This window comes from Lissotriton helveticus, chromosome 10 (assembly GCF_964261635.1).
Source record: "Lissotriton helveticus chromosome 10, aLisHel1.1, whole genome shotgun sequence".
NCBI classification, from domain to species: Eukaryota; Metazoa; Chordata; class Amphibia; order Caudata; family Salamandridae; genus Lissotriton; species Lissotriton helveticus.
In genome coordinates, this window is record NC_136071.1 from 1,149,321,056 (window position 1) to 1,149,334,292 (window position 13,237).

Consider the following 13,237-nt stretch of genomic DNA (forward strand, 5'->3'; position numbering starts at 1 on the left):
CATCATAGCCGAAAATCCCGAAGAGACCAGTAAGATATGGACAGACTCTTTCTCCTTGTCCCAGAGATTAATAAAACCGGCTAATCTAAGGAGGAATCATCTGTTTACGGCCTATTGGGTGTATTGGACTCCGGCTAAACTGCACAAGATAACACAGGAGAACTATTGTTGCCCCCGCTGTAAACTCCTAGCAGCAAATGACATGCACATATTCTTAGAGTGCCCTGAGATCCAGGAGTATTGGAGGGCGATTGTCGGCTTTCTGGGTGAGGTTTTATCAACAACTATTTCCTGTTCTCCTAGGCTAGTATTCTTTGGTCTACCATGTAAGTATAATATTAACATTTTTTCCTCACAAATCATATTTTACGTGGTAGTTATAGCTAGGAGGGAGATATGTAAAGAGTGGAAGTCAGTGGCTCCTCCTAGATTTGTAGACTGTTTAAAAAACATCATGGAAGTTTGTAAGATGGACATGGCTGGTCGAGTTGAAAGCTCAGAGAACGTATGGTCGAAACTAGAGGCCTGATCAAAAAAGTAAACGGTCCGATGATTATGCCAGAGGTTTGTGTCGGTCCTGTCCTCCCCTAGTCTGAGGTATTCCATCAAGAGGCAGGGGAGTTGGATAAGGAAACAACCCACCTCTGGGAGATCTCTGGTAGCTGTATACTGACCCCGGGGCGGTATCATGAATGTCAGTATAGAAGGCATCAGAGAGACCCATCTAGAGCATATAACATCTGAGGCATATATGAGGACAAAACAAAAAGAAGGCATGGACATAATGGGGGGAACTGATGTCAGTACGCCAACTAAGTCTTCTTATGGCACCAATAACATCACGCAGAGTCGCTTGAGGAACCATTCCATTATGACATCCTCGTCGACGTGGAAGAGCTGAGGAGAAAAGTTTCTGTGGAATGCTTCACATTATAATAATTCAAAAGGGGAGGAATCCACAGGCAGATACTGTATCCACCAGAAAAATCGTTACCGAAGGTAAGTAACTTGTTCTTTTGAGGGAAGCATCTCCACTTAAAGTGAGGCGTCAGGACTGGCTTCGTGCCACCCCTCCCTGCAGTAATAGGCCAAAGCCCACTGTACCCTCTAGCATGAATAGACTTCAACAGGACTAAATTACACTTCAGAAGTATCAAAAGCACTTTACTGATACAGAAATGTTGAATTATTATCAAACTGCTAAAGTCATCCACCAATACACTTGTGTAGACCTTTAGAACAACGTCATTCACATATCTGAGATTGACTACATTGGCTGGGTATTTTTTAAGACTTTTAAATTACTTGAAACAAAATGTAAGAGAAGGAACTGGTATGGCAGCACTTAAAGGCAGGGTGGTCTGTACCAACGGTGGCATATCCCAGAATGTGGTGAGGAGAGGGTCCTAATGTTGTGGCATCTCATGAGTATACAATGGCCTTAGGTTTAATATGAGGCCCCTGAAGTGTGGGGCCCCCATATATCACAGGGGCGTACATTCAGGCCATGATCCGTACCAGTATTCAACCATCTCTAACATACTCTAATCAAACAGAAGCCCAACTCATGGATCTTTACTAGTCCTCAATTCAAAACAATTCCCTTGTGAAAGAGCAAACTAATTTAATAAACTTAGTTTATTTGTGTTATTAATAAAAATCATTACAACAAATGTATTGATCGAACATTAGAAATAAGACTGTTGAAATGCACATTTTCTCACATACCAAAATAATTACATTTGTCAAAATGAAGATTATTCTAATTATTGGCAAAATTATGAATGCCTCAATTTCATCATTTTTACATAAAAATGTACTTAAACACCATTAAAACTCAATATTTTATAATACGGACTGTTTCGATGCGAATGTGAAAAATTCAAGTCCTTGCTGTATGACTGCAACTATAGCATTCTTTAATCTAAGATTTTCCTTCCATGGTTTTTGTACTTCAAAGCCAACTCAAAGTACTTCAGTACCTTGCCAACTAGTTGTGTATCATTTCCCAGGACACAAGCTTCAGTTAGTAGCATCTTTGATAGTACGGAGCCCCAGTTTTAAAAATTGACGTCTTAATAATCTTGTAGGATCATCTAGTAAACATGATCAAACATATAATGTAGCAAAAGCATTCGGACTTGTATCCGCCGCTCTGCAACACTTGTAGCACAGGTGATTTTCAACTAACTCTCAGATGTGCTGGACCTAGAAGTTGGAACTCAATTCTTATATATTTCGTTCTGCTGGATGGCTTCAAATTAGCTTTCAGATAATTTTGGACTATGAATGAAATAAACAGCGCCACAAGAGTTCAGTTTTTCTTAGGTTCCATAGCTTCCTCCACATTTGCCATAAACAGCGTTGCTACCTTTTTAGGTCTTGCCTTCGCAACGCGCATGCGTTGCAAAGGAAAAATACCTTTTCCAGTCGCTTCGGCTTTTCAGCCAAGCACTTGCACGCGTTCAATTGCCTGCAATGGCAACGCGCGCACGTCAGCAGATTCACAAGCGGGAGCGCGCGCCACCATCTGGCAGCAATTATCACTCCCGCGAGTGAATCGTGCCCGCCCCCCCATCCCCCCACCTCTCCCCCCGCCGCACGGCGCTCGTGTTTGTTGCTTGTCTTGTTTATTTTTACAAAGTTTATATAACGCTACTCGGCCGGAAGGTATTGCTGCGCTTTACCTGAGCCGACGCCGAGAATCAACCCGGTTCCCCAGATCCTAAAGTCAGCAACTCTGGCCTATCCGTTATCTTGAATAAAACCAAAAACACTCTTGGCAACTCGTTTTGAAAATCGGTAATTTCAGGCTACCACTAGATTACTATTAACTCCAGAAGACTATTTATAGGCGTCCTTCAAATAAGTAATGCTTTTGTCAAAAACAAGGCTGGACAACCTACCAAAAAGGGTGCATGCTTTGGAATGCGGAATTATATTCAGAGCAAATTATGTAGAACGTTGGAGGCATGGCTTATTCAAGCAACTTCATTTGCATATTAATAATGTACCTTATCACGAGGAAACTAAAATCTGAAAGAAACACATCAGTTAGATTCCTCACCTTAGAATAACCCCCAGGCGTCAGACTGGATCCGGAAAATTTAGCGTAGCTGTACCCCTGCGCGTCGGTAGGCGTCGTCTGCGGCTCTGCGTCTGTCATCGGCATCGTTGGCGCCGGGATGACGTCGTCGGAGTACTTAGACGCCGCCCTCGCGCGCTGACGTCAGTTCTTCTTTTTTCGGCGCCAGCAAGCGCAGGTCTGGAGAAAGCAGTACCTTAGTCACTTTTTGACTAAACTTTTTTGATAATTTTTGATCTCTTCTCGAGTCTTCACGACTCTTGGTGCCGGTAGGGATACCCAGGTTCAAGCCCTGTACCGACTGCGCCCGACTGATGTCAGTTACCGATCCCCACTGCCGGTGCCTGTATTGCCTTGGGGCCGACCACGACGACCAGTCGTGTCCCGACTGCCGGGCCTTGACGTCGAAGGCTAGACGGGAGTGGACCCGTAAGCGCCTCCAGCTCCGGCAGTCGGCCCAGGCCGCTCAAGGCCACATATAAATAGGTCACTGATTTTCATAATACATCTGATGCATTTTCTGCCAAGGTCAGCATGTATTGATACTTCTCATTGTTACAATAACCTGGTCTCCCAAACATCATCATCTCCCATAACAGGATTAAACTGCTAATGCAGTATGCAAATCATAACTCATAAAAAATTAGCATAAACGTGATATATGGCAAATCTATATTCTCCTAATAAAGTGCTAATGCATTAGTTGTTTTTCATCACTAAAAATCTAGTATCACGTATAACATCTCATATTACCGAACAATTGATTTATGCAGATTTTCTTCTTTGCCCAATTAACAGATATAGATATATCCAAAGATGTATGAAATCACAGGCTACTCTCAATGTTTCCAACTGAATACATACTGATCAATCCATGTGCCTGATTGAGTGTCAGAATTGGTAGTTAAATTAGTACCTTTGGGTTTGCTAATACCTTTGGTGCTGTTGACAATTCTTCATGAAACTTTCAAAAAGAAGAGTTCATCCACCTCAGCTCTTTCCTGCAAAGTTTTAGGGTAATCCATCAAGCGAGAGTAAGAAAAGCAAGCATCGGCATAGCCAATAGGTCTCTCCTTTCGGACCTTATAAATGTTTAGCCATGCAACACTTGATGTTGTTGCACCAAGGATATTGTGCTGGATAACTAAACACTTATAAGGTCCCAAAGGCAAGACCTATTGGCTATGCCAGTGCTTGTTATGGGTTTACTGGTGTCCTTGTGAGCATGAAATACACAGAGACCCTGTCACTGGTTTGGAGCTAGACTTAATAGGTACAATCCACAGAATAGCGGATATAGCTACTTTACTAAATGAGTTTGAAAGCCTTTCAGAGGACCTGTCCCTCCAGCTCATAATACTGACTTATGCAAAATAGGATCAGTGTAGAGTAAACTAGTCTTGGTGTAGAGATCTGTATTTGTCCTGCAGTTTGTAGGTTGAGTGGTTATAATGTCTAACTCCTGGTTACTTGTGGTTGCTGCAAAGAAATTTAAATGACTATCTGGAGATTAGCATAGCAATGCACCAGCATGAATACAACCCAGATGGTGGCCTCTGTAGGATGAGCTCATGTAAGAATGAGAGGGAAGGAGATTGGTGATTTGGCTCATTACTAGGACACGCATTCTAGGGTCCAAAATACTCAGCTTGAGGGCCTTGGTACACATAGATGAGTGTTGCCGCGTAGGCCAACCTGTGTGATGCTCACACTTGTTATTCGTGTGAGGAAGGCAGGAGGACATTGTAATCCATTTAACAGAACCTCATATGGGCTGACCCATGAAAAAAAAAGTGTGAAGAAAAGGCAAGGAGCAGAGGGGTTACCGACAAGGCAGGTGAAATCCTTCATTGAAAGGTAACTGGTGGATGGATTGTATAGAGAGGATCAAAACATATGTTGATGTCTTTGTACAACAAACTGGTGGGATGTCATTTAAGAAAAGGAGTCGGCTCTAATACTGATCAAATGAAAGTAATGTTAGTGTTTTTATTTAGAGATATAAAGTTTGAAACCAACATATCTCATGATTAATCAGCAGTTTGTTAATTTATATTTAACAAAAAATGAAATACCAATTTATAAAAAAGTTTTTTCTAGGTAGTCTTTGGATACTCCTTTGCCAGGAAGGGTGAAAAGGGAGGGTGTACACTCATCTTGAAGAAAGATTGTTCCACTACAGAAGACATCTCAATGTGTTCATATCCAGTGGTGTTGAACTGTGCATGTGTCAGTGGCAGAATACTGGTTTCACATACCTGCTTTTCTCTTCTTTTCAAAGGTACCATGCCTATCCTTGGGGAAGCAAGAACTGGCCCAACAGACGATGATGGCTCAAGGGACGACCAAAAGACTCTGTTAAAGAGAGATTGAGAAACTGCCGCTGTACGCAAGGATGTTAATTGCCAAAGGGAAACACTGCTCAATATTTAGGAATGACAAGAATCTGTCTTCTGGGACTATATCCATGGTGTGTTCTTCCTATGCAGAAAACCTTTCTTTGGAGATCAGAATGTTCTGTGTGGATGCTGGCACTATGGAGGGAAAGCAGTGTGCCCCAGTCGTGTCCAGCTGCACTATTAGAGATTGTACCACACCATGGCCTAGTCGTCCTACTCACTTTTCAGATGTTTTTCTACTCAGGTTTGCTAAAGCTGCTGGCTTTAGGATTTTCAGTATTATCTGTGTCAGAGTGTGTTTTCTGGAGAGAAAATTAAATGGATGCATAAGGCAGAAAAGATTGATAAATGATCTAACTCACCATTAAAAGAAAAAAGAGTTGGTGACATGGAGCCTAATTTAGAGTTTGGCATACAGGGTACTCAGTAACAAACATGGCTGATGTCTGTCCACAGTATCCCAAGGGCTGCATTATAGTCTAAAGTACTTGTAATAGGGTGGAAGGGACATCTGCCAGCCTTGTACTGGCGTCCCTGTCTTCCAAGCTTTATTTAATGCCTGCAGTCTGTTAGTGTTTATTTTCAGACAGGATGAAAGATAGCCTTTTCTACATAGTGTGCTGTATATGCAGGGTTACCAGACAAATGAAGGATATATGGAAACAAACAGAAAGCACCGAGTTACATTCCTTGCGAGGTGCCCCTGTGTTTACCAGGAAGTGTGGTCTGCACTCTGTTGCAGGTTTCAGGTAGTTTGCTGTCGCAGGACTAATATACTCAGATCTTTCACTCACTTCACCTCATCAGAGGTTTCCTACTTGTTGAGTAGATTGTGAAACATTGATTATTGATGAAAAGTAGACACATCACAACATGTCTTCCAGTTTCACAGGCAATCAGACACAACTCTTATTCCATAGATATGTTAAGCGCTGCAACTACTAGTATAGCTTTTACTGCATATTTATTAATTAGCTTTTCCTTTCCTTTCATGTACTTTTGCTCCTACTTGTGTTTTGTATTCTTTTCTTTTGCCAGTGCTTATCTTCGCTTATAGTTTGGCTGGTACTTGTTGTTCATGGGCTACACATTCAAAGGCATTCACATTTTTCAAGTAAGGAGCATCACTTAGGATTATTGATGTTTCTCAGACATGAACAAATCAGTGTGTCTACCCTTCCCAAGAATACTTTGTTTTGTGTTTTATTATACTGATTGTCTTGGCTGAGCTGTTTGTAGCTTATGGATCAGCCAATAGCAGTTTGACAGGCGTGGGTTTGTTTACAAATAAGCCTTCTCTGAACTCATTGCACTCCTCGGTGCATTCAGAAAATCTATCAGCTTGATAATATTGAATGCAAAACAGGTTCTGCTTCACCTTACTGCTGTGAAGGGAGTGTCCTTTCCACCTACTGGGAAAAAGCTGATTTATTATCAGTCAGGTTGGATAGAAAACCAGTACTCCTATTGTTTGCCTCTGAGAAATGTGTTTACTAGACTGGACTGCTCAAAGAGGATCTGTGAACTATCATATCCTGTTTACCCACTAAGCAAAAGGTACAAATATTTTGTACAAATATTTTGATATCTTCTGCACTGGGTTTCATCCGCATAAGCGAAAACTTGTGTCACAGATGTTCATTTTTTCCCCCTGGTTAAAGTTCAGAGAGTTGTAATGGATATCCAGTTTCTGTAGTACTTGGCTGTCTTCTTGTGTAAGGTTTCTTTTTTCAGGGATTTTGTCTACAGCCTCCTTGTGTGAGCGCCAAGCATCCTCTTTCACAGTGGATTTTTGAAGTGCCTTAAAAATGTCTTGGAGAAGAGCACGAGCCTTCAAAGCACTGGCAATCCTATGGTGTGGGTGCAGTGCCACCTGCTGGCAGGAGCAGTTCTACCATACCTGATTTTCTGTGCTCACGCTTCTTTTCAATGTTGGCACATATCCTGATTGCCTTCATGAGTTAGTTCTTAAATTATCAAATTATCAACAAATTGTTAACATATATTAAGAATGTAACATGAGGGTAACAGCCTCTTATACTGACATACATTAAATGCATTCATTTTCGCTTAATTATTCACAAAGTTTGAAAATCCCAAGTGCTTACATGAGTTCATTTTGTGACACTTGTATTATTTCACCCGCCAGCTGTGCTGTAACAAACTCAACAGTGGATTTTTGGAGTGAGGATTGATGCACAGGTTTCATTTGGTAGATATGAAGTGGCCAGCCAGTCCCTGGTGGCTCTTTCTGGCGATATTTAGTGAAGGAGCATCTGTTTAGCATAAGGGGACCAGACAAGCTTGTGATCTAAGGAGAGATGAAAGACCCCGAGAGGATCAATGTTACATATCTATTCCTGGTCAATTCTTTTACTCTAGGATTCACTACTCCCTCTCTCTCTCTCTCTCTCTCTCTCTCTCTCTCTCTCTCCCTCTCTCTCCTCTCTCTCTTTCTTATGCAGTCCTTCTCTCTCTAAAGGGTGCAACTCCATGCCTATTCTATATGAAATAGATATTATTGTCAGGACTCCATTCATGTTCACCCTTCTCTAACGTATCTTTGACAAATGTAGCCTTCAGTCTGAAATGATGAAGGATTTCTGTAGGTACAACTGATATAATTTTGCTGGTTTTGAAGGAGATTTGCCCAAACCATGAATAGTGAGCCTCCTTGGTAGAATTTAGCATTGTGATTGGAAGCACCAGATAATCAATCCCATAGTTTTCTTACTAGTTACTTCCACTTAGACCCATTGATAGTTTTGCCTCCACCAAACCCACTCTTTTCAAATAATTTTGCACATGGATCAAAGTTTAATCATTTAACTTAATATAATATAAGTATATTACTGTACATAGACTCCACTCAGCATATTTCACATAACATCCCAAATGGGATACCGACCTCCCCTTGAAATTGATGGACTGTGGTGACAGCAATTTGATGTATCACAAGTCTTGGGGTAACCTACAAACTGCACTTTAAAGATAAACATTGATTTCTTGAATACTCCTAATGTTTGTGCAGGAGTATTAGGATGCAAAGGTATTAGGAAACGTTTTAGATCTAGACCATCAGTTCCAAATGTACTGTAGTTACTATTTCCAAATCTAGATGCCATAATATGTGACAACTGGAAGGAATTGTCACATATTCTGCATTAAAGTATTTGCAGTCACAATTTTGGAGCATGTCTGACCATCTTAACTGAAGGAGTAAAATAGTAAATGATGTACATACATTTTCATACATATATATTTGTAGAACGCAGTTTATGCTCTACACCTTGAAGGTTTGCTGCTAAACAACATGTTGACATTACTGTCCTGAGGTTGTCCCCTTTAGAAAGCGACGAAATGTGAACATCTCACCAAGAAGACTGACTTTCAGCACCTTTTGCTTTATTTAGCTGTTGTGCATGATAAGCAAGTGTTATACACTCTGGAGTGAAAACTGCTTGTGAAATGTTCAAACAATAAACCAGAGTTTGAAGGAACACACTACAGAAGTCTCATCGTGTGTTGTGTTCGCCTTTGTTGCTTCCCAGTGTGAATTGTGTTGTACGACTGGTGTGCCATAACTGTGGCTGCAGGGGAGGGTCATGGGGACAGGGCCAGGTCCACTTTGTACAATTCTAGATGATTCAAAGTAAAGAACATTGATGGTGAGAGTGAGTTTCACAGCTTGGTTTGGAGGACTGAGAGGATCTGAATCCAATTTGCATGCTTTAAAATTGTCTAAAGAGGACATCAGTAGTCAATTGGGATTATCTGAGGAGAATTTAGGGCTACAAACAAATGCCATCTGTGTGAAAATGTCCAAAAATAAAGACAGGACTATGGTTAAGAGTTCTAAGATCAAGAAAGTTATGATGGGCCTTCAAACTAAGGTTTACGGAGATCTGTTTTACGGCGCCAGCCCTGGGGAAGGAAGTTCTACAGAAACCTGCCTTCAATGTGCAAGCATCTTCACCCAATTCATTGATAGCTTTTGGTTGCTTGGTCAGTGTCTTGTGGGTTAAAGTCCAGAGATGTGATAGGCATGCATCTTACTCTGCAGATTCCCTGGTGAGTTCAGTTTGATGCCTTGTGCACTAAGACAAAGGTTTTTAAGCTGCAGTGTTATTTCACTGTCACAACAGGGTTCTAGTGGATTGGCTGAACAGGTCAAAGTGCACCACACTGGAGACAGGTTGGACTGCATAGTTTTGGACTCTAGTTTCCGAAAAGTCTTAGCCTGGAGAACTAGGTTAGACACTGCTGCAATAGAGCAAGTGGAAGTTTTACTGCTTGAAGAATACGTGCATTCACTTACATGGGGACTAGAAAAAGAATGGTTGCATGGTTCTGACAGAAGCCACAGAAACCTGTCATAACCACTGTGTCCATATGGGGTTCAAACAACAGATAACCTTCAATGATGACACCAAAGTTTCAGATGTGATGCTTAGGTGTGAAGCAATGCATGAATCAAGGGTGAAAGATCAGTGGGATGTCAGTCTACAAATAGGAGTCTAGGAATAGAAGGATGCAGTGGCTCAGTGGATTAAAGCACCCACTGCAGGGATTTGTCTTTAACCCCAAGGTGACAGGCACAAATCACAGTGGGTTAATTCAGCCTTCATTATCCTGAGGTCGATATAATTAGTTGGGTACAATAAATATCTATCATTCAGCACCAACAAATACCTCAATGCCTGTATTTATGCATGTATGTTGTATTTCTATAGCGAGTACCTATCCAAAAGGCAGTTGAGCACAGTAAATGTTTAAAAACAAGTATAAAGTCAACACGGAAGTGTATAGAAAGCTAGTTCCGGATGCTTAATGCATTCTGAAGTAGTGCTGTGTGAAGAGGTGAGTCTTCAACTCCTTTCTAAATGTGAGCAGCATTGAGGTGGTCCTTTTCGATACAGGGATGTTGATCCCGATCCTGGATGCATAGATGGAAAAGAAAAATGTTTAGCACAAGAAACTTCCACTAGACCTATATTGCTTTTATGTAGGCTGACTGCAGCTTTTAGGGGCCATCTGCCATGACAACATAACAAGCTCCCAATTTTTAAGTCTTTTGTTTTTTTATTTTGTTTTTTTTTAATATCATAGGGGCCCTAAGATATTTAAAAAAACTAAATGTCCGCCCGCCACCGTAACGGTAAACGGGACTGACCGCAAGAGGTGCGGCAGTCCCTCTGTGCCTATTAGGATGCGACCGCCACCATGGCGGTTGCATCCTGTATATTTAACATTGTGGCGGGCGGTGCTGTATTCAGCACCCGCCACAATGTTAAAAGGGCATGTTAAAAGGGCATGTTGTGCATTTTCATGCACAACATGACAGGCACCGCGTGGTACTTGCCACCTTGTTCATGTAAATGTCAGTGGTATCATGGGTACTCCCCAAGTGCAGCCACCCACTCTCCCAACCCCCTGGGGGCACGCAACGGGCCAACAAAGGCATCCTCTGCATGCCTTTCCATGGCGGAGTCTGCGCCATGGAAAGGCATGAGACCGCCATCATCGTAATATGGATGGAAGTGCCTGGAAGGCACCACCACCATATTGCAGGTCTTTTCCGCCTGGTAGGCAATCGGGCGGATTGCCTACAGGCGGAAAACTGGCGGACTGCCTTTCAGTTCGCCTGGGTCCCCACCACCATCATAATGTGGCGGGGGAAATGATAGGCGGGCGGAGAGAAATGGTGGGTGGATCGCTACCACTATACAGGCAGTGGCGATCCGCCCTCCATCATAATGGGCCCATATTGATTCAAAATCATTTTTTAATCATTTATAGCAGCATAAAAAAGAGTAGAAAAACACTTTAAAAAAAACTTTTCATCCACATTTTTTTGTATATAGATATCTAACAATTTCATCTATTTATAAAAAAAATCAAACATGTATATTATCCTTCTTCATGGACAATAATATCTAAATCACTTCATTACAATTATACAAACCCTGATGATTAACCACACTTTCATACTAGCCTATCACACCAATATTCATACCCAAGCTTTCATCTGGCCATACAATACCCTCCTAAGATAACATACACTACAAGAGGCCCAGCAGTCTCCGTGACAGTGTTGTCGGTTGGGTATCAAACATCCAGGTCAACACACGATTTGGTGGCTAATATTTCTTTTAAGTCACCTTCTTAAGGACCACTAATAAATGACGGCGAGTGGTAGGGGAATAGCATAAAGATGTGAAATTAATGTCATTGCACATCAGAAGAGCGTCTGTGTGCAGTACCAATTTTCTATATGTCCCATCCCATTTGGATGAGGGAGATATTTGCGTGTATTTGGTCCTTTCTGGCAATATATTGGTCCGCTGATTTCTAGCTGTGTCGTCAATGTTGTCAAATAAGAACAAACTAGTAAAGAGTCCCTCGTTACATCTAACCAAGACTGTTTAGTGCATTTCTTGGGCCTGAAGAGAAATCTACTCCAAAATTCTATGTTGTATGGAGTCCTCAGATAGAATGGAACACTCTTTTGGTTATGAAGCCTCTGATTGATAATGGTGATGAGAAGGCTTAGCTTTGTGTCGAAGTCTGGGCGGCTGAGACTGCTCGATGCTCATTCTGGGCGCATAGATGGAAAAGGCCTATTGTCTTATTTTTTTGTTTTTTACTTCTTAGTTTGCAGTGTGACGGTGTCCTATCTGCGAGTGGTGCCACTATCTACCAGAGATGGTGATCTTGTCTACAAGATAAGCGGGGTGCTGGTTGTGATAGTATCGTAAATGTTGCAGCTGGTTTTGAAGATGTGTGGGCCGGGTAGGGAAGTCAAGGGAGTTTCATCAGGATGGGGGAGAAGTGATCATATTTCTTCAGGCCCTGGCTGAGACGTACTGTGGTTTGCTCGTTGCCCCTAAAGGGTGCCAGTGTGGAGTCTCGAAGGCCACGGAGTAAGGCATCACCACTATGCAGATGCAAGAGTACAAGGATGTGAACAGCAGGGCTGAAGTTGCTTTCTGGAAGAAATGGTTTGACTTTCTTTAGAAGAGAGAGCTCTACCAGGTAATTTTAATTTTGTTTGCGCTTGTGTTCCTTGAGGGTAAGGTTGGTTCCAGGGTGAATCCAAGTATTATGTCATTCCATGAACGTTGGGGTTGTAAGCTGTGAAGATTCTTCATGAGACATGTTTTTAAGGCATCTTGTTTATTGGTCTTGGCATAAACCGGGAATTCTATCTTGGTTGAATTGAGCTTTAGGTAGGGGCTGAGCATCTGGGTCTGACTGATGTGCATTGTTTTAGGGCTTGGATGTCTGAAGCAGAGGATACTTTCAAGTCTCTCTAAGTCAATATGGACTTTGTAGATACACATGTTATCTTTTGTTGAAGCCCAGCCAGGTATGGTGAGTTGAGTACTGAAAGCGTGCTCGACCTTCTGTGACTTTAAAGTGGCTAATGGATTCTACCTCGAGATTGAGGTAGATCTGGGTATTTACTGTTTACAAATAAAATCCCTGTTGGTATACGCGTAGCAGATCCTCTCAGTCCTGAGACATATGGTGGCAATACGTGGTGTGGGTACTATCATTTAAGCACTAGTGTCTTATTGCATTCTAACTGGATAGCCGTTTACTCTATTTAAGCTCCTGACTCTCCAGTAAGTAAGTGATATTTTTATGCTGTTGGCATATTTATAACCCAGAGGCTTCCAATGGGAAGTTCTCATAACAGTGCCAGGTCTCTAAGGGAATCTCAGCTTGTGATTACAGCGGTTCCATCACA

At 41.8% G+C, this 13,237-nt stretch overlaps 1 protein-coding gene across 2 annotated transcripts in view; it reads left to right on the top strand.

The window, feature by feature from the left end:
• NEK10 (NIMA related kinase 10) overlaps window positions 1–8,983 on the top strand; it is a 1,104,115-nt gene extending 1,095,132 nt beyond the window's left edge. For both annotated transcript variants that reach the window (XM_078663960.1, XM_078663961.1), the window contains one exon: window positions 5,367–8,983. In XM_078663960.1, coding sequence (XP_078520086.1) covers window positions 5,367–5,415 — 49 coding nt within the window. In that variant the 3' untranslated portion in view covers window positions 5,416–8,983. The remainder of the gene's footprint in view (window positions 1–5,366) is intronic.
• Window positions 8,984–13,237: the final 4,254 nt, after the last annotated feature.